Source organism: Tenrec ecaudatus (assembly GCF_050624435.1).
Source record: "Tenrec ecaudatus isolate mTenEca1 chromosome 2 unlocalized genomic scaffold, mTenEca1.hap1 SUPER_2_unloc_1, whole genome shotgun sequence".
Classification (NCBI taxonomy): Eukaryota; Metazoa; Chordata; class Mammalia; order Afrosoricida; family Tenrecidae; genus Tenrec; species Tenrec ecaudatus.
The window spans coordinates 492,184-514,741 of record NW_027457569.1 but is presented as its reverse complement, the minus strand read 5'-3'; the positions used below and the strand labels follow the sequence as shown (position 1 = coordinate 514,741).

Sequence of the window (22,558 nt, the reverse complement as noted above, 5' to 3'; positions counted from 1 at the left end):
CTTGCACTATTTTTCACATTAAGGATGCTTATAAGTGCCAAAAGACAGACCAGCATTTTTATGGTATTATCTTACTAGATCATATATAACAACCATCTGATATCACCACAAGTTTCAGAAGTTCTACATCCATCTTGGATTCCTGGCAGTTCCGTTGATCTGGAATTAAAGGTGTCTCTGAGTTATTTTAGCATCATTTTATATTTGTGTCATAATGATAATAGTTTTAAAATTTGAGAGTTAATTTAAATGTCTCTTTTGTAGAATTCACATTAATATGCACATCGACCAGTCTGCAGACAAGTACTTGTTTTCCAAATTTGGGAACATAGACAATTCCCAATGTGTTTGTTTAATCATATTAATTAATATTCAGTCAGTTATTGAAACATTGTTTATCCATAATACTGTACAGTACATTTGAATTTTTTATGCAATTTGTTTCTTTCTTTCTTTCTTTTGTTTTTAAAGAATAGTTTCCCTTTTTTTTCAGGTTTGTTTCCCTTCAGCTTCTAATCTTTGCTTAGGCTTTGGAGATGGTCGTCGGACTGTACCTGTAGGTGTAAAATGGGGTGGGAAGGTTTAGACTTCATGTGAAGGTTCTGGGATTCAAGTCACTGGTTCCTGACAACCTTGCTGTGAGTAGCACAACTCACAAAATAACATGACTTCCCATACAGCTTGGGAAGCATATATGCACTAAGGCATTCGCTATGGAAATGTCTCTGAAGGCTGTGGTCTACATTGTTCTCTATTACAAAGTTCTTCATGGCCTTGTCTCTGGGCTCACAGCAGGCACAGTTCATGCAGCAAATAGTGTGTCTGCAGCCAGTGGCTTTCTTGGCATGACCATTGTTATGTCTTTCCTTTTTCATCTCTGAAGAGAGGATGTGAAAGAAAGGGCAGTCCCAGCTCCTTCATTTGTTGATGTCATGATAGCTCCTCAAATGGTTGATAAAAGCCCTAAAACAAACAAGTTTCCAGTCTTCAGTATCTCTAGTTAATATTTCCAAATTAACTTGTTTTTAAACTATATATTCAATTATTTGCTATGGAAGGTGTTGCTCCACACCCACACACAGAAAAAATATAATGTAGACGATGGTGTTTATAGTAGAGAGTTTCTATCATAAACTATTACTATAGGATACAGATGGACATTGGACAGTCCAAATGGGCGGTGATGTTTGCTATGTAATCAACTGGCGGACGTGTCACAAAGTTAGTAGAAAAGAGAATTAAAGGTAATGGAAGTTTTGCGCACAAATTCTGAATGGTGTTCATATTGGTAAGTCTATGAGATGAATTGAAATCTTTGGAGAAGTGAATGTAGATGGTTCGAGAATGACAATAATGACAAAACCCAAAGGTAGACTTTATGGAACACACAACCATTTGTCAAATCCTTATCAAATGAAAGTTGATCAGAACTTTAAGCTGCATCTTTCTTTTCACACATGTTTGAATGCTTAATCCTCAGATGAAGCTGAATATGTGGACTATTTTTGGACTCAGTGACTGGTGAGGGTGAGGCCGTGGATTTTACCACTGAAGGATGGGCACTGCTGGGTGTTTCTCAGAAGCAACTCTACAGAGATGTGATGGTGGAGACCTTCAAGAACTTAGTGATAGTAGGTATGAATAGCTTATTTCAAATTAATGCATTATTTACCAAATACAGGTGATTGTTGCCTCCGTCACTGGGATAAGGGATAGGGATACCTGGTTAAATATGACAATAAAGTTAATTTTATCTCAGTTCTGATTATATCCAAAATTTCCCATGATCACAAATCTCTACATATTACAGTCTGCCACTACTCTGTCAGTTTTGCACAATATTAAACTTCCATGATTTTATTATGGAAGCTACACAAGTATTTTAAATACTAGCAGTATTACCCATGCTAAACAGGTATCTGTGCAACTGTGCAACTTCCCAACTGAGCAGACTTGTAGTAAGGAAGAAGTGTTCCACTTCTGGAATATAAGCCACTGGTAAACACCGAATCATAATGGAACATTCTCTGATACAGTGACAGAAGAAGAGCCCCATGCAGTTAAAAATATCCAAAATCTCATTTTTCACCCACAGACCAGGATGTCAATATCAAATTTCTGATGTTCCAGTTACCAGCACAATGTGTACCACCTATGTAACCATAGTATTAGTGCATTTATTAAATGTTTGAAAGGGAAAAAGTAATTTATTTTGCAAATTATTCACACCTGCATACTTTTTGAAATCTTGAAAAATCAAAGTATTGAAACAGCTTCAGGGAAATGTTAATAGGACTTTTTTTTTCTGTCAGGAGCAGTATGCTGGTAAAATCTATTTTGTTCTCTCAGAGTAGTAAGAGAAATGTCATGGGAGAGGGCAGAAAATTCATTCAGGATCATTGTGTCACGAAAGCATTGACCAACTCTTTATGGAAGAAATTTTACTTGATAAATTTGTAAGTAAAAGTCTCAATTGCCCAAGAACATTCTGCACAAATGCCTGCCCTTGCGTTTTCATTAATTTTAGACATTACTACAACACCTGTGTTCATGAAAGAAAAGAAAACCACATTCATCTTTAGTGTTACATCTGCCCTGTGCACCATAGCTTTTTAATTTGCTCTTCTAATTATAAACTACATATATTACTGTTGTTGTTAATCTTCAAGGATGCTTAATTGCTAATTTCTCTTTGAACATGGTTAAAACATCAAAAAATATTTACACGACAAAGTATTTCTTGTCTCATAGCTACTTCTTGTCTGTGTATAATGCTGTTCTTTTTGTTTCCTACTGTGAACTTCAATATGCATAATTGGTTCTGCTTCTCATATGTTAATGATTAAGAAAAAACTAACCACTGAAAATGTAATGGTAAGATTCTTGAAAAATGATACAAGTACCTCCATATTACAAAAAATCTGTAAGTTTCTTGGAAGTGTAAAGCAAGATAACAAGAACCCACTTTTGAGGTGAGTGTAATTTATTTGAGAGAGAGCAATGCTCCAGATTTGAGTTGGAAGGATATATTATGTTATTTAAGTACATGTATGAGGAAAGAGACCGAAGCGAGCATTTAGACATTTTAAGTACATGTAGAGTAGATGATTAAGTACTCATCTAATAGCAAAATGAGGCAATTCAGAACCTGCCAGTGCCTCTAAAGAATCAATCCTTTGGTGATCTCCTTCTTTAATACTTACAGATAAGCCGCTCAGAGCCAAAATTGTCTTATCATCTTATAATACCCTGTCTTTACATGTACATGTAGGAATATGTTGTTTATATATATAAATATGTAAAGATATAAATGATATAAAATAAATATCTGTGCATAATCAACACACCGTCTACACATATAGATCACCTCATATTAAGTTGGTGATCAACGTTCTTTTCACCAGCACTATGACTTAGTAGCCAACACCTAATTCACCTGGTGTAGTGGTGAAGGAAAAAAAAAGTCACTTTTCATCATTAGTGTTACATCTGCATTGTGTCCCGTAGTTTTTAATTTGATCTTCTAATTAGAAACTGTACACATTATTGTTAGTGATAAATTTCTAAGATGTGTTTAATTGCCAATTGCTCTTTGAATATTGCCTGCTAACCACAAGTTTGGCAGTTCTAAACCACCACCTGTTCCAAGGGAGAAACCTAAGGCCTTGTACTGCATTGAAAAGCTATCATCTCAGAAAACTACGGGTAAATTTTTACATGCACCTGAAGTGTTGAACTGAGTCATAATCCACTCAAAGTGAATTTTGAGACATAGTTGGTACATCAACAAACCAAAATCCATGAAAAATAGAAATTATTCCAGAAAACATTTAATTCCATCTCATGTTATTGTAGATGAAAATAAATGTATGTTTGTATATATGCATGTGCAGTCACAGAAACATAAGGCTTGTGGTGCATGATATTAAGCATTTCATTGCTAACTGAAAGGAGAGTGGTTCTAACACATCGGCCATACATTATGAGAAATACGATATTATTGTTCTGATAAAAATTAATATTCCTATCTACCTTATAGCGTCACAATGAGTAGAATGACTAAATTACAGCTTATATCTCTATCCATATATCTATTAGAATATAATATAAAAGCATATGCATTACAAATATGGTTGCATATACAAATGTATAACCTATACATATATTAATTCAATTACCAAAATTATGACTAAAGAAATGGCACTCAATATAAAGTGTCAACATTTATTTTAATAGTACACTTAAAATATTGATTGCAGATATATAGTTTTAATCCCTGTGAATTACTTTTAAATATTTAAATATATTTCTCATATGCCAACTTATATAATTTCTCCATATTTTATTAACTCACCAACCATTATGATTGTATCTGATATTTAAATTTATGATTTGTTAGATAATTGAGATAAATTGTGTATGTTTACTATCTATGGGCATAATAAAATGGTAAAAAACCTTCTTTTTACCTGCTTGTTGTAGTAGAAAGTATTTGCCCTTGATATCCTCTAGAATATATGAAGTAAATACTATTCATGAGCTCTCCAGTCAAATTGGAATTCTTCCTGAATTAAAAAGACCAGAACACTTATATCCCATGGAACATCTTTGGGATGGAAAATCATTCAAGCATTTACCTTCACTACAGCATAACAAGCAATTTCATACTCAGTTCAATGCTGACAAGTTTAACAAAAATGGAAAAAACAATATGAACATTACAATAGAATTTCTAAAAGAAAGCAAAGGTGACAATAAATAATATAGAAAACTCCATGGAGATCCGTCAACACTCACGGATGATATTGAAATTTTCAATGGAGCTCAATCTCATGAATGCAAGCACTGTGGGAAGGCTTTTACTCAAGACACATGTGTCATTCAACATTTGAAAACTCACAGCAGAGGAATGTGGCAAAGCTTTTCTTAGAGCCTCAGTTCATACTAGACATATGCGAGTTTACACTGGAAGTAGGCCTTATAAACGTAAAGACTGAGAAAAAACTTTTACTAGATCTGCTAGCTTTACACAACATATGAGAATTCACAGTGGGGAGAGGCCTTATGAGTGTAAGGAATACAAGAGAACATTTACTCAATCCACAAACCTCAAAATACATATGAGTATTCACAGTGGGCAGAGGTTTTATGAGTGTAAGGAATGTGGAAATGCCTTTAATAATTCCTCAGAACTCAATCAACATATGAGAATTCATAGTGGAGAGAAGACATTATTACAGTAATGAATGTAGGAACTAATTTATTCAATACTCACACCTCATTAACCATATAACAACTCAAAGTAAAGGGAAGACTTATGAATGTAAGGAACATAGTAACAGATTTAGGAATGTAAGGAATGTAGTAACAGATTTAGTGAATCCAAAAACTTCACTGTACATATGAAAAACCCATATTGCAGAGAAGCATTAGGAATTATGACAAAGCTTTATAACTCTTTAGTAGTGTGTGCGCTCAATTTTCTCATCTGCTGACTTCTATAGATGCAACATAAATTTTATGGATTATTAATTTTACTTATATACAAATATTTTTATGACCTCACCAATATATAGGAATTTGGTAATGTTTTATACACTATTTTCTAAAATTTTATTAAAGAATATATTAATAATCCTGTACCACTATTTTCTGAACATATATACTTTTATATGAATAAATACTTGTGGGGATCTAGCTGTCATATGGTATGTGTATTTATAACAAGTTAATATCAACTCGTTTTTAAGTAACTGTGAAATTCTGTGATCCAATTAGTAGTGTTTCAATGTAGTTTCTGCTGGAATCACACAGGCTACTTTCTGGATGAACTCAAAGTACTATTTTTGTTAGTGGTACCAGGAAAGGGCATTCTGGAGGTGAATCACTGTACAAAAACACCATATATGTTGAGGTGATGAATTTGTCTATAGCAATCAACTAGAACAAAGTCCAACATGCTTTAAGGTGTCAAAGACCCCACAGACAGCCTGGTCTCAATCTAGGACACAAGAGTTTTCTTTTGTTTTCCCAAGAAGAAAATATGACTTTTCATGATCCATGTAAATGATGTGGCTGCTAATCTTAGAAAACATGGTTACTGATTGATAGCATGTCCAATGCACTGTTACTGGTAAAAAACAGACTTGGACATGTGCTTCTGAGCCAGTGGGTCACAGTAATCAGCCTTGTATATTTCACTTGACTACCATGTCTAAAGTAATTTTTATCTTCTTTGCACCAGTTTAAGTCTTTTTATGCCCAAACAGTAATCACAGTGACTAATACTGGATAATTGGAATGAAAGATTTCTTTTGTTTTGTTTTTAATCATTTTATCATACAACTCTTATCACAACCCATACATATATCAATCGCGTAAAGCACATCTGTACATGCATTGCCCTCATCATTCTCAAAACATTTTTTCTCCACTTAAGCCACTGGCATCAGTTCATCTCCCCCACCTCCACTCCCCCCACCCTCTTGAACCCTCGATAATTTAAAAATTATTTTGTCATATCTTACACTGTCCAACGTCTCCTTTCACCCACTTTTCTGTTGTCTGTCCCCCATGGAGGAGGTTATATATAGATCCTTGCAATCGGTTCTCCCTTTCCACCCCTTCCTCCCTCCACCCTCCCAGTATTGCCGCTCGTAGCACTGGTCCTGAAGGTATCATCCACCCTGGATTCCCTGTGTTTCCAGTACCGAACTGTACCAGTGTACATCCTTTTGTCTAGCCAGATTTGTAAGGTAGAATTGGGATCAGGATAGTTGCGGGGTAGAAAGCATTTAGGAACTAGAAGGAAGTTGTATGTTTCATTTTTGCTACATTGAAACCTAACTGGCTCATCTCATTCCTGCGGCCCTTCTGTAAGGGAATCTCCAATTGCCTGCAGATGGACTTTGGGTCGCCACTACGCACAGCACAGCCCCTTATTCACAATGATATGATTGTTTGTTCTGAGGATACCTGATACCTGATCCCTTTGACACCTCAGGACCACACAGGCTGGTGTGCTCCTTCCATGTAGGCTTTGTTGCTTCTGAGCTAGATGGCCACTTTTTTACCTTCAAGCCTTTAAGACCCCAGACCCTATATCTTTTGATAATCAGGCACCCTCAGCTTTCTTCACCACATTTGCTTATGCACCAACTTTGTCTTTGGCGATTATGCCAGGAAGGTGAGCATCATGAAATGCCAGTTTAATAGAACAAAATACTCTTGCATTGAGGGGGAACTTGAGTGGAGCCCCAATGGAATGAAAGATTTCTTATCCAACTGGGCATACTCAGGAATCTTGACTCCTCCTTCAAGATCCTGACTTCATTTTGTTTTCAATTTATTAGGTCTGATCTCGGCCCAACATTTTTGTATCTTCACTTCCACTTAGTTCATGGTTAATTGAGTTTATTTTTTAATGAGGAGGGTGCCATTTTATCACCTGGGGTTTCTCCAACCTAAACTTTCAAAATATTAAGGTCCAGTCTCCTGAAGGACAAATCACAGATCTTTTTTATTCAGGGAGTTTCCTGATATTTGTATATTTTTCATTTAGTCATTTTATGTTCTGGTGAATGCCAGGTATAGGTTTTTGTGTATGTGTGTAATTTATTGACATTTGCTCATTTCTCTTAGTTCAAAAATATCAGGTTAAGAAGTTTATTTATCTGAGATAAAAGACATACGTTTAAATACATATTTTTGATGAGGAAATTCTCCACTCAGAACTCTTTTCAAATGATTGAATTTCAGGGGAAAACATGGCTGCCTGAAAGACTCTTTTAGCAAACTCAACCAATCTCAGTCAGAATATAACTATAATGTATATTATTTTTATTCTCTTTTTAAAAAACTTTAATCTCCCACCCCGCCCAGATAACCCAGAACTTCATATAACAGCAAGTCCTTCAACTTGGCAACTAACCAGTGCTGCCATTTACCTCTTAATGACCTCCCCCTGATTAGAAGCGCCCCTTCCCCACCACTAAAACCTCAAGCCTCCATTCCTACTGGACCTCCATTTCCTTTCTGGGACCCCTGCATTGATGATGGCTATTTGGTGTGACACAGAAACCCAATGCCTCTCCACTATGTCCCATGTGACACTGACGCTTAAAGCTGCTAAACAGAGTGTCGCCCCCCCCAAAAAAAGGGGGTCACTTTCTTATAAACACAGTAACATTGATCTGTTGCGCTCTTCATGTACTATATAGGGAATTGATATGTTAATCTTTTAGATTACTTACTAGATATACTCTATCTATACCACCTTCACCACTACCTCAAGACACACCCCTCATTTTCTCAGTGACACCCTTTCACATAAACAATCAAGTACTAGAATACCTCTTGAAATTCCCTTTTCTAATTTATAAAAAAAACATTATACTTAGTCAGAAGACCACTTATGATTATAACATCGCTTAAACCCTACCCTTGTGCTAATATATCCTATTCTCTGTACCTACTCATCTATTAAGATTTCTTCATCTCCGCTCAACAATATTTAGTTATCTGTTATTCTCCTCTAACTCAAAGATCCAGCACCACATGACCTCAACACAGCCCTCAACCCTGCATACTACCTATATTTGAAGTAATATGCCACAACAATAATAAACTTCCATACTTAAGTAGCTTTATAATATATATATATATATATATATGTATATATGTATGTATATGCACCACATCTGGTATTTATATCTCTGGTTGTTGTCCTACAGTTGGCATGAGTGTATTCCTATGTCTATTCAGAATCTGTGAAGATTTTCTCTACTCAGTAGAAATGGGTATCCAGAGAGGATGTACTGGTTACCCTCTTTATATTTCCCATATCACCATGTTTGAAGCTTATCTTTGCATATCTTTCCCACCAGTGATGCCTTATTGTTGTGTCACTGGTTGCACAGTGCATCTCAGTGCTTGGGCAGCTATATCATGATGCTTCTTTGGTAACCCCAGTGGAGTAGGGAATTTAGCCCTAGTGGTGCTTTGACAGAAACGTTTGATAGCTAAGGACATGGTCTGTGTGCTACTCCTACCAGTTACTTCACTGGGAAGGACAATGATATGTTTACAGCCTGAGAAACCATGAAAGGGGCAGCTACCTAGGGTGCTGAATGAACTCCATGAGAGGGGTCTGTGTGGGGTCGTATCAACAGTTATACTCTGGGCTCCAAACAGAAAGACAGCGCTTGAACACAGGTCTGCTTTGCATTGTTTGAATGACATTCCAGAGCACATTCACCATGCCTTACTCACCATAATCAGGGTGTCATAATTCTGAGGTCTTGTTCACCCTCTATCTTTTTGCCTTCACTGCCTTTGCAGTTGGTCTCTGGCATGCTTTCCCTGATGCAAATCTCATTTCCCTGAGGTGCGTCTTCTCTGTGTCAGCTTGGTCAGGCCGTGATACTCAGTAGATTGGCAATCATGCTACCTTGTAAATTTGAAGCCCTTGTTGTGTGAAGGCTTATTTGTTGGTCTGTGATCCCAAATTACTCTAGCAAAGAAGATGAGACTGCTACCATTGAGATTTAGCGCATTGGAAGTCCTAGAGAAGAGATCTTCTCAGTCGTACATGGGAGATGTGAGTGAATATAGAGCCAATAGAAGGGTGTTAATTTTTCTTATATATTATGGATATTGTCTTCCATTTGTATAAGTTCACCAGGGTGAGCTTATGTGATAAACCATGTCACAAATGTAGGTTGGAATACCAACCCTTTATCCAGTAAAGGACTAACACCTCTGGTTGGATGTCACCCTGATGGATGCCCTGCACGGTCTTTTATTTTATCTGTTAGCTAGGACATGTGTTAGTAAGCTTGTATGCACTTTCTCAAAGTACACAAGGAATGAGGGAGCAGAATAAGCACTAAGTTCTCATAACAAATGGCCTTACCCGGAAACTCAAGGTGTTGGTCCTTGAGAATGATTTGTCTTCACTTTCGGCAGTCCATGGTGCTGTCAATGTTTTCTGCCATTACTATATTCTAACACTTTGATTCTTCTTCAGTCTTCCTTTCTATGCACTGAAGAATGTATAACTTTCACATTCCTTGGTCACAGGAAATTGAAAATACTGTTTGCACACTTCTTTAATTTCCTTTTCTCAATTGTGTTTTAAATATATTACATGCCCTAAATCAATGACACTACAAGCAGAAGAATCATATGCTCCAAGGGGATGATTGATAAAGTTATCTGCATTAAAGTAAAAAATAATCTGGAAGGTGAGAAGAGGTGAATAGAAAACACAGAGTTAGGGGTGGATGTGGGGGTCACACTTAACCCTAGCTCAATCTAAGAACAATTAGTTCTTATGACATTGCCCTGATCAGTATGTGCCCTTTTGAAGGAACCACAGGTGTGGGTGCTACAGCAAAGTGTGGTGAAGAAATGAGATGGTATCTTGCTCTCAGAAAGAATGGTGTCTGGGGTCTTAAGCTTTGTTTTTAAACAAGCAGTCATCTCAGTGTAACGTCAACTAAGTCCACATGGAGAAGAACACCAACATGCTGATCAAAGGATTGCCAATAGTCACATTCAAATCTAAGGAGAGAATTGTATCAGAGTTTAATTTTTTAACTCTGATTTTGAGAAGGCTGTGGATGACATTTGAAGGCCAAATACATTTGCGGGTTCTACACAAGGAATAAGCTTCTGGTGATTTCTCTCTGACCATAAATAAGGGATGGGAATAACCTGGTTATCAGACAGAGTATTAGAGAGATGATTATAGCAGATTGAAATAAAAAATCTGACTTGAAAGTTAAAAACTTGTTATTTGATCTCCCTATTGATACACTTTCACCTTAATCTTGTTTTTTAATACTTTCTGGTTTTGGTTTCCAAATTGAGTTTATTTCTTTACTGTTGTTGTTATTGTTGGCAGCCTTCTGAGTCTGTTATGGATCTTTCTATACATATTTGGTATATAGAACCCAGTGTGGGTGACTCTATAGAAACTATAGCTACATTAAGGGTTCCTGGTGGGAGATAATGAGGAGTTGCTATCAAGAAATTTAAGAAAAAACAAACAAACAAAAAAGAAATATAAGCCAAAAGAAAATGTTTGAAACTGATAGTCATTTGCATGACAAGATACAACTATTGAATGATGTGATATCTGGATTAGTTCTCAAAATGGTTTGAGGAAAAAGAAAGAATCAGAAAATTCCAAGGCTTCTGCAGGCATACTTTAAAATCCTCAAGGTAACATCTTTGCTTTTCAACACTTTTTTTTGTTGCATTTCCAACTCTTTATTTTAGTTTTGTTTAAATGCATTTTATTTTTAGACAACCTACACGACATTTTGTGTGTTTTTTTCTTTAAAAAAAAGCCTCTGCTCCAAAAAATCAAGGTCACCGCTCCAAGTCAAGGTCACAAGTCGACGCAGAGCTCATGATGGCATCAGTTCCGTTTGTCTCGGTCCTGGTGTCGTGTGGGCGGACCGCAGACAGCTAGGAGGAGGGGCGGTCGGGCGGTCGGTCGTGCGTTGCCCACTGTCAGCACTTCTCCATCTCTAAGCCGTCCTTGAAGAAGATCATGTACGGGGTCCCGCCGCCCTCGCGGTAGTCCAGCAGGGCCACCATGCCGTCGGGAATCGTGTTCTCGCCCTGAAAGAACTGGTACTTCTTGAAATTGGCGAGGATGTGCTTGATCTGCTCGGCAGCCCCGGTCATAAAGGGCTTCATGCGTTCCGGCTTCCGCTCCTCCAGCTTGCCTTTGAGGGATTTCATGTAGTCCTTGATGTACCTCTTGTAGGCCTCCTTGGTGAAGCTGGTCTCCTGCAAGTGATGGTTCATGACGATGTCCACGTCGGTGACCACCTTGTGCTCGGGCCCGTCGCCCTCGGGGCCTTCGGCGGACGCGTTGCCGCCGATGAGCGCGTCATAGATGTGGCCTTGGGCCCTGCGGACCATGGTACCCTCCACTTCCAGACACAGCCCGCCCGTGATCTCCCAGATCTTGTACACGTCAGAGAACAGCTCATCTCGGCTGATGAGGTCCCGGTAGATGATCATGACGGTGGCGAGAGGGCGGTGGCTGCGCTGGCTTCGGGCAGCTCGGAGCTCCAAGAGGACAGCGCTGAAGGGAGCGAAAGTTACAGTTGGCGCTGGGGGTGGGGCGGCCGGCGCAAGGGGAGGGGCATCTGGCAGAAGGGGCGGGGTGCTTTTCAACACTTTCAAGATGTCTTTTGAAGCAGATTTATCTACTGTCATGGTTCACTTGATCTCTTGACTTCTGCTTCCATGGGCACTTATTGTGCATGCAAGCAAGATGTAATCATTGACAATCCCAATATGTTCTAAAATTCTCATTATGCTATGTATTGGTCCAGTCACATAAAATGTAACTTTCTACCCACCCCTATGGGAAGAGAATGACTTTCTGTTTGTGAAAGCCTTACAAGTGTTGTATTTATTTCTTTCATAATGAGCATGTGTAACAGAAAGCATACAAGTCTACTTTTGGGGTGAACTGGGTGTAATCTATATTGAATTTTGAAGATATGGATTTACTTGCTGTATTCAATATAAACAGGGCAAACAGATTGGTATGTACTGCTCACTCTCTATCTCTTTTAAAGCTCAGTACCTATTCGGGGCCCTCATTGTGTTTAAATATCTTAATTATATGCAGAGGTTCATTATCTGTATCAACTTTCTGGGGTCATAATTCTTTGTAGTGTAGTAATTACGTAATGATGTCAGTTTTAGAGTCTGGTCGAGTAGTATGCTCAGTGGGTCTATTAATCAAGAGATGGTGGCTTCAAACTCACCAAGTTTCCAATTGAGAAAGGTGAGAAGTTTGCTCCCATAAAGACATATTTTAGTTTTTATCAAAGTACCTGATACTTCCTCTTGAGTGGAAATGGAATGGTCCACGTGTACTTTATAGGAGAAATATGTGGTTTTTCTAATCCCAGAAAGAATTACAGTCATAAAAACTCACAGGGGCAGTTCTACCTTGTCCTAAATAGTTATTAGTCTGCTCTGATGCAATGGCAGTGAGAATATTTTTACTCTTATTCTGGATTATGGTATATAATGAAAACATTTTCAGTTGCCTGCAGGGATGTGGGTGATTTTTCTGTTTTCCTGATAGTAGGACATGCAATAGGGCCAGTAGTTTGGGGATCCTATTATGGACAGCATTGAGGGAACTAGGGAGCAATTCTAGTCTGTCCAATGATTGGCTATGAGGGGGAATGGACACAGTGTTACTGGGCTTGATTTATTTTATGTTGATGATATAAAATGAAACTCTGATGGATCAGTTGTGATGGTATCATGTGTGAAGACATTCCATGGTAAAGGGATTCAGGCTGTTTGGTAAATCCTTTACTCCCTTCATAAGCTTTCTGGGATAAAGGTAAAGGGATTATCCTGTGGTATAGCAGCACAGCCTTTCATCTCTGAAAGCATTATAGAGAATTGAAAAGAGAGATGTAGGACCTGACTACAGCAAGAAAGGAGACCTGGATCAGAGTTCTTCTGTGGACCAGCAGTCCCTACACAGTGAACCTCCTAGATCCAAGGTAATGTTGAAGCACACATACACATACACAGTGCTATCTAAAGCAAGTTAATCCCACAGATAGTCCAAGCAGACAAGGAACTTGCCCCAGAAGCAACAGAATAAGAGAGGCTTAACCTATGGCTGATAGGCTACGTAACATAAGCCACAGAATTCTACCCACCTAATTTATAAGAAAATACACATTAAACGGAAAACCCCCCAATTAGTGATGATTCCTTCAAAACACACTTAAAAACTAAGAAAATGTGCTGGACTCTTCTTCAGAGCTCAACACTGAACACATCTGGTTGGATGCCATTTTTGGAAGGGTATTGCCCATCCCTCTTCCCTTTCACGTTCTTCAATGTTATTGAAATCACTTGGGTTTATGGAACAGTCGGTTTTTTGTAATGGGTTAGGTTCTTTATCGGCTTGCTTGGCCAGGATTCTCAGAAGGTTAACGATTACGATAATGTCAGCCTAGGTGACAAGTAATGCCATCACATCCATGAAGAGATTTTCTGTCAGCAGCCAGAAGTGGGAGGTGCTATCCTGGTGGGTGTGGTTTCCCCCAGTATAAATGTAAGTGGATTCTCTCTGTACGCTGTGCAGATTTGGCCAGGTCCAGGGCCTCACCATACTTGTGCATCTCCAGACTTGAGACAGCATCTTGCCATATTTCCTACATAACTTGGATTCATCCTTCTGCATAGCCTGGGAGGAAGCAGCCTACCGTCCCACGTTCCCATCTTGGATTCCTCTGGTACTCACCTACTTGAGTCAAGAGAGTGGTCCAGAATGATATCTGAGCCTTGAAAGCCTCTACAACTGTGAATTGAAAAGGTGAGTAGTGTGACTAGAATTTTTTCCTAAACATTTCTGACACGGTGTAATGGTGGCGGGATGGGATTAAAAGTGAGGCTTGCTTCTTTAGTAAAGGGCACAGTCTCTGACACTCATGGGGAAGCACTGATTCAATAACAGTCAGTGACTAAAGGTGCGGGGGCGAAGATTTCAGAGAATGGAGGTCACCCACCCACTTGGCCTTCCCTAAGGTCTGACCAGATGCAGCTTACCCTTCATGGGTCAGGATTCCTTTTGGAGAAGATTCGTCAGAATGAGCACAGGGACCCACTCAGCATCTTGGAGCTTCCCATCCAGAGTTATGTTGCAACATGAGGCTTCATCCATTGCCCCTCTGGAGCGGCTGTCCATAGAATTTTCCCACTGTTGTTCATGGCAGCTGTTGCCTGGAGATAGAGGGAGACAGTGAAAGTCATGGTGGAGTCCTGGCTCTTCATCTCGCTGCCCCTGGTTGTTCTAGTGACAAACTCACAGGACATCTTTTGCTTGTTAAAGACAGTCTTCATATTCTAAGTTTCCAGAGCTGTTCAAGAACATTTGATATTTGGTTGTGTTTAGTTTACAGTGGCCCATGTTTGTCTGAGAATTGTGCCTCATAGTGTTTTCAAAGGTTATTTTTTTTCAAAAGTCAGTCACCAGATCTATCTGTTAAAGTGTCTCTGAGGAGAAAGGAACCATCTTCTCAGTTAGCTGCTAAACATTGTAACTCTTTGTGTTATTGGGGGTTCCAAGTTTAATTTCACATTTATTCAAGAGGGAAATTGACCCCTTGTGTTGTATTTATTTTGGAGGATTTAAAGAATTTTTAAAATTATGGTAAATTCTTCCTTTTAAGCTTCTTGGGTTTGCATTTGTATTTGTTTTGTTTCACTTTCTAGTAAAATTCTCTGACATTTAAGGAAAAGGCATTTCTTTTAGAATGCTGTTGTTGGTGTTGCTGAGATGACTACAAGGTGTGACATAAGTGTGGTTCAACTACAAGCCCAGGGAGATAACATAGAGCTAAATAAGAGACCGTCACAGTATTTTCACATTAGAATAGAGGCGTCTAACATACTAAGAATTGTGTAGGAAGATTTGCATTCTGGTGGTGAGAATAATTTTTTATATAATTCATGAATTCTATTTATGAATCATAAAATGTCTGTTATTGACAAGGTGTTTTAGGCTGTTCATGTTGTTAAGAGATATGGAATTGGTCCAGAATCCTACATACCCTCAGCACTGACTCATAGTTAGCCTATATGAAAATGGAGGAAATACTGGAAAATCCGTGGACATCCTCAAAATTGTAATGTTGAAATGAAATGCTGCAGTTATCATGTCACTCTAGCTTAATGAATTGGTTATACTAAGAAAGTGTTTATACTACACACTGCTATAAAGTCTTTGATGTAATCATTCAAATTGTTAATTTGGTCTTCAAATACCCAATTCTTTATAGGCCATTGTCTTCCTTGCAAAATGCTGACAGAGACCTGCTCTGATCTGCCTTGCAAGATGTTGATCTTAATTACAAGATGCAGGGGGGAAACCTGCCCAGATCTTCCTTGAAAGATATCGATTATCTGACTTGTAAGATGGTGACAGAAGACCCGACAAAAGTATTTCTTGCAAGATGTTATTAAGTTTCCTTGCAAGATGGTGGGAAAACATTCTCTTATCTGTCTTACAATATGTCGCTGATACTCTTTTTAAAAGGTGCTGATAGAAGACCTGGTCTGAGCTTCACGGATCTTTTTTGGAAGATGCTGATAGAGGACTGCTCTGATCTTCCTGGCAAGATGTTGCTGGTCTTCCTTGCAAATTGTGAGAGGAGACCTGTTCTGCTCTACCTTGCAAGATTTTGCTGAACTTCCTTGCAAGAAATTGATTGAGACCTGCAATGGTCTTCCTTACAAGATATCGCTGGTCTTCCTTAAAGGGTGCTGATAGAAGACCTGCTCTGGTCTTCCTTGCCAAGATGTCGCTGATCTGCTTTGCAATATAGAAGACCTGCAATGATATTTCGTGCAAGATGCTGCTGATCTTCTTCAAAGAAGCTATTAGAAGACCTGCTCTGGTCATTCTTACAAAGATGTGGAAGATATTCCTTGGAAAATGCTGTGAGGAGACCCGCTCTGATCTTTGTTGAAAGATCATTAATTTTAAAATTATTTTTAAAATCAGATTTTTATTTTGAAGAATGTTATTTAAAAATACTGGCCAATTAACGTGTCGTGCAAGTCCAAATGTTGACCCGTGTGGGTGTGTGGGTGTGTGTGTATGTGTGTCTGGTCTAAACCTGAGTTAGACAGAGGAGTCATGGCCAGGCAGGGCATAACTGACAGGCAGACACACAAACTCAGATGGTCCAAAGAAAAAACAGCATAATCCGGTGGTAGGCACAACATGCCAATAATATAGACCTAGAAGCAGCTGCTGCATGAGATGACCTGGAAAGCTTTTTCGCGCAGTACTCTTCCAGAAAATTGTTCCCAGCACGACTCCCAATGCACAGAGGGGAGGATCTATTTTGTGAGTGGGATCAATCTGATGTGCCCTTCCCTGAAAACGCCACTGATTTCCCTGCAAAATTCTGATAGAAGACATGCTCTGATCTGCCTTGCAAAATTTTGCAGATCTATCTATCAAGATGGTGGGAGAAGACCTGCCCAGATCTGGCTTGAAATACGTCATCAATCTGGCACTCAAGATGGTAAAAAAAGACCTACTATGGTGTTCCATAACAGGTCGCTAATCTTCTTTGCAAAATGCTGGAAGAACCTACTGTGATCACTTTTTCAAGATGTCGCTGATATCTCTTAATGATGATGAGAGACGGCCCATTCTGATATTCCCTGATCTGCCTTGCAAGATGCTGATAGAAGATCTGCCATGATTTACCGTGCAAAATGTTGCAGCTGTTCCCTGCAAGTTGCCAGAACCAACCTGCTCTGTTCTGCCTTGCAAGTTTGTGCTGATCTTCCTTGGAAGATATCCCTGGTCTTCCTTAACAGGTGCTGAGAGAAGACCTGCTCTGATCTTCCTTTCAGGATGCTTCATATCTGCCTTGCTAGATGCTGATAGAAAACCTAGTAATATCTGCCATGCAACATTTTGCAGATTTCTTACCAAGATGCTGATGCAATACTTGCTTGGACCTTCCTTGCAAGATATGCCTGGGATTCTGATTTTTCATGCATCATTTTGCTGAACTTCCTTGCAAGATGTGCCTGGCCTTCTGATTTGCGATGCAAGATATTGCTGATTTTCCTTGCAAGATGCTGATACAAGACCTGCTCTGATCTTCCTCGCAAGGAATCCATAATCTTGCTTTAGTTGTGCTGAGGAAAGACCCGCTCTGATCTTTCTGGCAAGATTTTGCTGATCTGCCTTGTAAGATGCTGACAGAAGACCTGCTCTGACTTGCCTTGCAAGATGTCGCCGATCTTCATTGGAAGATGCTGAGAGATAACCTGGTTTGATAGTCCATGCAAAATATCCCTCGTCTTCCTTAAATCGTGCTGAGATAAGACTTGTTCCAATCTTCTTGCAACACGCTTCTGATCTGCCTTGCAAGAAGGTGATGGAAGACGTGCTCGGATCTTCCTTGCAGATGTGGATCATCATGTTTGCCATATAGAAGACCTGTGCTGACCTTGCTTGCAAAATGCTGCTGATCTTCCTTGGAAAATGCTGATAGGAGAGCTTCCCTGGTCTTCCTGGCCAAATGTGACTGATATTCCTTGCAAGATGCTGGGAGGAGACCTGGTCTAATCTACCTACCAAGATATTGCAGTTTCTCCATAGAAGATGCTGATAGAAGACCTGCACTAATCAACCTTGCAAGACATCAATGATATGCGTGGCAAGATAGCAGACCTGCTCTGATCTCCCTTGGATGTGGCTACTGATCATCCTTGTAAGATGCTGAGGGCAACCTGAGGGAGATGTTCCCAAGTGCGCATGCATCTCCTTCTTCAACGTGTCTGAGCCCAGTTCAGGCTTCAGAAGGCCTACGGGTGGGTGAAAAATTATCGCTCCTACTCTCTGGAAAATTTTGGGTATGTATGGATAGGGTTCACTTCTCCTTTTACTCTTTTCGGTTTGCTTCAAAAGGTTTGTGGGAAAAATAGGACTTTTATCAATATTTCAATATTGCACAACAAGACCCTGGCATAAGCAGAATGCTACGCCCTTAGAGAGACATGTGTGGGGGGGCCCTTAATGTGTGTGTGTGCTTGCACATCATACAGGGTTGTTTGCGTAGCATGGGTTTTAGCAAACACCTCAAGAGTCTGTCAACCAGTGGTGTAGGTCATGCAACCAATGTGGTACATTCTCATGTGCTTATTTACATATGTTTGTCAAACTCACCCTGCTCATAAGGAGTTCTGCATGCTGTCGACCTGCTCTGGCTCCTCTCTGGTGAAAAAGTTCACCTCTTCTTACTGCGGAATATTATGGGTGCTCTTTCATTGTTCAAAAGTTTCATGATTTTTTAATTATTAATTTTAACATCGGGTTTATATGCAGAATAATGTTTTTTAAAGATCCTGCTGGATGTTCCTGTTGGATGTACGCAATGTTGACTCCTGTGCGTGTGTATGTGTGTGAGTGTGTGCATGGGATTGCACATCACAAAAGAGTCTTTGGGTAGCGTAGGATTTACCAAACACCTTGGAAGTCAGTCTAGGTCAGGCAAACACTGTGGTACCTTCTGATATGCCAATTTACATGTCTTTATCAAATTGGTGCTGCTCCTAGGAGCAGTGCAGGCTGTCAAACAACTCAGGCGACTCAATGGCTAACAAATTCACCTCCTCCTGCTGTGCAATAATTCTGGGTCGGTTTCATATCTCACATGTCTCAGGATTTTCTTTAATTATTAATTATAAAATCAGATTTTTATGTTGAAGAATGTTATTTAAAGAAATTGGCCGATTATCTTGCCGTGAAATTCCAAATGTTAACTGGTGTGTGTGTGTGTGTGTGTGTGTGTGTGTGTGTGTGTGTGATTGTATGCTGTAATCCTGAGTGAGACAGATGACTGACGACCAGGCAGGGCCGTACCGACAGGCAGACATAGAAATACAGGTGGTAAAAAAAAACACAACAAAAAACAAAGCCAAATCTGATGGTAGGCACAACGTGCTGATAATACAGTCCTAGAACCAGCTGCTGCATGAGATGACCTGCAAAGCTACTTCACACAGTACCCTTTCTGGAAAATGTTTGCAGCACCACTCCCTAACCCACAGATGATAGGATCTTACTTGTGAGATGGGATCAATCTGATGTGCCCTTCCTTGAAAACGCCACTGATCTTCCCTGCAAAATGCTGATAGAAGACCTGCTCTGATCTGCCTTGTAAAACTGCTGATCTATCTAACAAGATGCTGGGAGAAGACCTGCCCAGATCTTCCTTGAAAGATGCCGTCGATCTGCCATGCAGGATAGTGACAAAAGACCTAATATGGTGTTCCTAGTAAGAGGTCGCTAATCTTCCTTGCAAGATGCTGGGAGAACTTCCTCTGAACTCTCTTTCGAGATGTCTTTCATATTTCTTAATGGTGCTGAAAGAAGTCCTACTCTGATCTTCCCTGATCTGCCTTGCAAGATACTGATAGAAGACTTGCCATGATATCCCTTGCAAGATGCCGGAAGAAGCTGCTCTGAATTGTCTTTCAAGATGACCTTCATATTTCTTAAGGGTGCTTGTAGAAGGCCTACTCTGATCTTCCCTGATCTGCCCTGCAAGATGCTGATAGAAGACCAGACATGATATTCCTCCCAAGTTGCTGCAGCTCTTCCCTGCAGGTTGCCCATGAAAAACTGCTGTGAACTGCCTGGCAAGATATCTCTGGCCGCCCTTAACAGGTGCTGAGACAAGACCTGCTCTGATCTTCCATGCAAGTTATTCCTGGACTTCCTTTAGAGATGCTGAGGGAAAACCCGCTCTGATCTTTCTGGCAAGATTTTGTTGACCTGTCTTGCAAGATGCTGACAGAAGACCTGCTCTGATCTGCCACGCCAGATTTTACCGATCTTCTTACCAAGAGGCGGATACAACACTTGCTCTGATCTTCCTTGCAAGATATGCCTGGGCTTCTGATCTGTCATGCAACATCTTTCTGATCTTCCTTGCAAGATGTGCCTGGCCTTCTGATCTGCCATGCAAGATATTGCTGATCTTCCTTGCAAGATGCTGATACAAGATCTGCTCTGATCTTCCTTGCAAGTAACCCCTGGCCTTCCTTTCGAGGTGCTGAGGGAAGACCCGCCCTGATCTTTCTGGCAAGATTTTTTTTGATCTGCCTTGCAAGACGCTGACAGAAGACCTGTTCTGACCTGCCCTGCAAGATGTCGCCGATCTTCCTTGGAACACGCTGATAGATGACGTGGTGTGATATTCCACGCAAAATATCCCCCGTCTTCCTTAAATCGTGCCGAGATAGGACCTGTTGCGATCTTCTTGCAACAGGTCTGCCTTGCAAGATGGTGATGGACGACGTGATCTGCCTTGCAAGATGGTGATGGAAGACGTGCTCGGATCTTCCTTGCACATGTGGATCATCATGTTTGCCATATAGAAGACCTGCTCTGGTCTTCCTTGCAAAATGCTGCTGATCTTCCTTGGAAGATGCTGATAGGAGAGCTTCTCTCGTCTTTCTTGCCAAGATGTGCCAGATATTCCTTGCAAGATGCTGGGAGGAGACCTGGACTAATCTACCTACCAAGATATTGCAGAGTCTCCATAGAAGATGCTGATAGAAGACCTGTGCCAATCAACCTTGCAAGACATCACTGATCTGCTTGGCAAGATGGCATATCTAGTCTGATCTCCCTTGGATGTGACTACTGATCATCCTTGTAAGATGCTGAGGGAAACCTGACGGAGACGTCCATATATGCACATCCCTCTCTGCCTTCAAAAGGTCTGAACACAGTTCAGCCATCAGGAGTCGCATATGTGGGTGAAATAATTCTTCCTCCTCCTCTCTGGAAAAATTTGGATAGGTAGGCATAGGGTTCACAACACTTTTTTCTCATCTTGTGTTTGCTTCAAAAGATTTGTAGGAAAAATGGAACTTTTATCTATATTTGATAATTGTACATCAAGACCCTGGCATACGCAGAATGCTACACCCTTAGAGAGACATGTTTGGGTGGCCCTGAATGTGTGTGTGTGTGTGTGTCTGTGTGTGCTTGCACATCATATACGGCTGCTTGCGTAGCATGGGTTTTACCAAACACCCCGACAGTCTGTCACCAGTGGTCTAGGCCAGGCAAACACTGGGGTGACTTCTCATGTGCTTATATACGCATGTTTGTCAAACTCACCCTGCTCATAAGGAGGTCGGCATGCGGTCGACCAGACATGGCTCCTCTCTGGTTAAAAACTTCAACTCATCTTATTGCGGGATAGTATGAGTCCATCTTTCATTGCTGAAATCCGTTATCTGATTTTTGTAACTGTTAAATTTTAACATTGGGTTTATATATAGAATAATGTATTTTAAAGATACTGACAGATGTTCTTGTTGGGTGTGCGCAAATGATGACTGCTGTGAGTCTGTGTGTGTGTGAGTGTGTGCGTGTGCTAGCACATCATACAAGAGTCTCTGTGTAGCGTAGGATTTACCAAACACCTTGGAAGTGAGTCAACCAGTGGCCTCGGTCAGGCAAACACTGTGGAACCTTCTGATGTGCCAATTTACAAATGTTTCTCAAATTGGAGCTGCTCATAAGAGCTGCACTGGCTGTCAACCACCTCAGGCTACTCAATGGCTAACAAATTCACCTCCTCCTAGGCTGCAATAATTCTGGGCCTTGTTTCATTTCTCACGTTTCAGGATTTTCTTTCATTATTAATTTTATAATCAGATTTTTACATTGAAGAATGTTATTTAAAGACACTTGTGATTTTCTTGCTGTGCAAGTCTAAATGTTAACTCCTGTGTGAGTGTGTGTGTGTTGTGTAAACCTGAGTAAGACAGATGACTGATGACCATGCAGGGCCCTAACCAGCAGGCATACACAGAAACTCAGGTGGTGCAAAAGACAGAGCATAATCCGGTGGTAGGCACAACATGCCAATAATATAGACCTAGAAGCAGCTGCTGCATGAGATGACCTGCAAAGCTATTACGCACAGTACCCTCTCTGAAAATT

At 40.0% G+C, this 22,558-nt stretch overlaps 1 protein-coding gene across 1 annotated transcript; it reads right to left on the bottom strand.

The window, feature by feature from the left end:
• Positions 1–11,520: 11,520 nt before the first annotated feature.
• On the bottom strand, positions 11,521–12,039 carry LOC142435827 (translationally-controlled tumor protein-like). Its single transcript, XM_075539925.1, has one exon. It carries the CDS (start codon positions 12,037–12,039, stop codon positions 11,521–11,523), a length of 519 nt encoding a protein of 172 aa, XP_075396040.1.
• Positions 12,040–22,558: the final 10,519 nt, after the last annotated feature.

Excerpts from the sequence above, each read along its gene's own strand:
- LOC142435827 (XM_075539925.1), bottom strand. The coding sequence starts at position 12,039 with ATGATCATCTACCGGGACCTCATCAGCCGAGATGAGCTGTTCTCTGAC.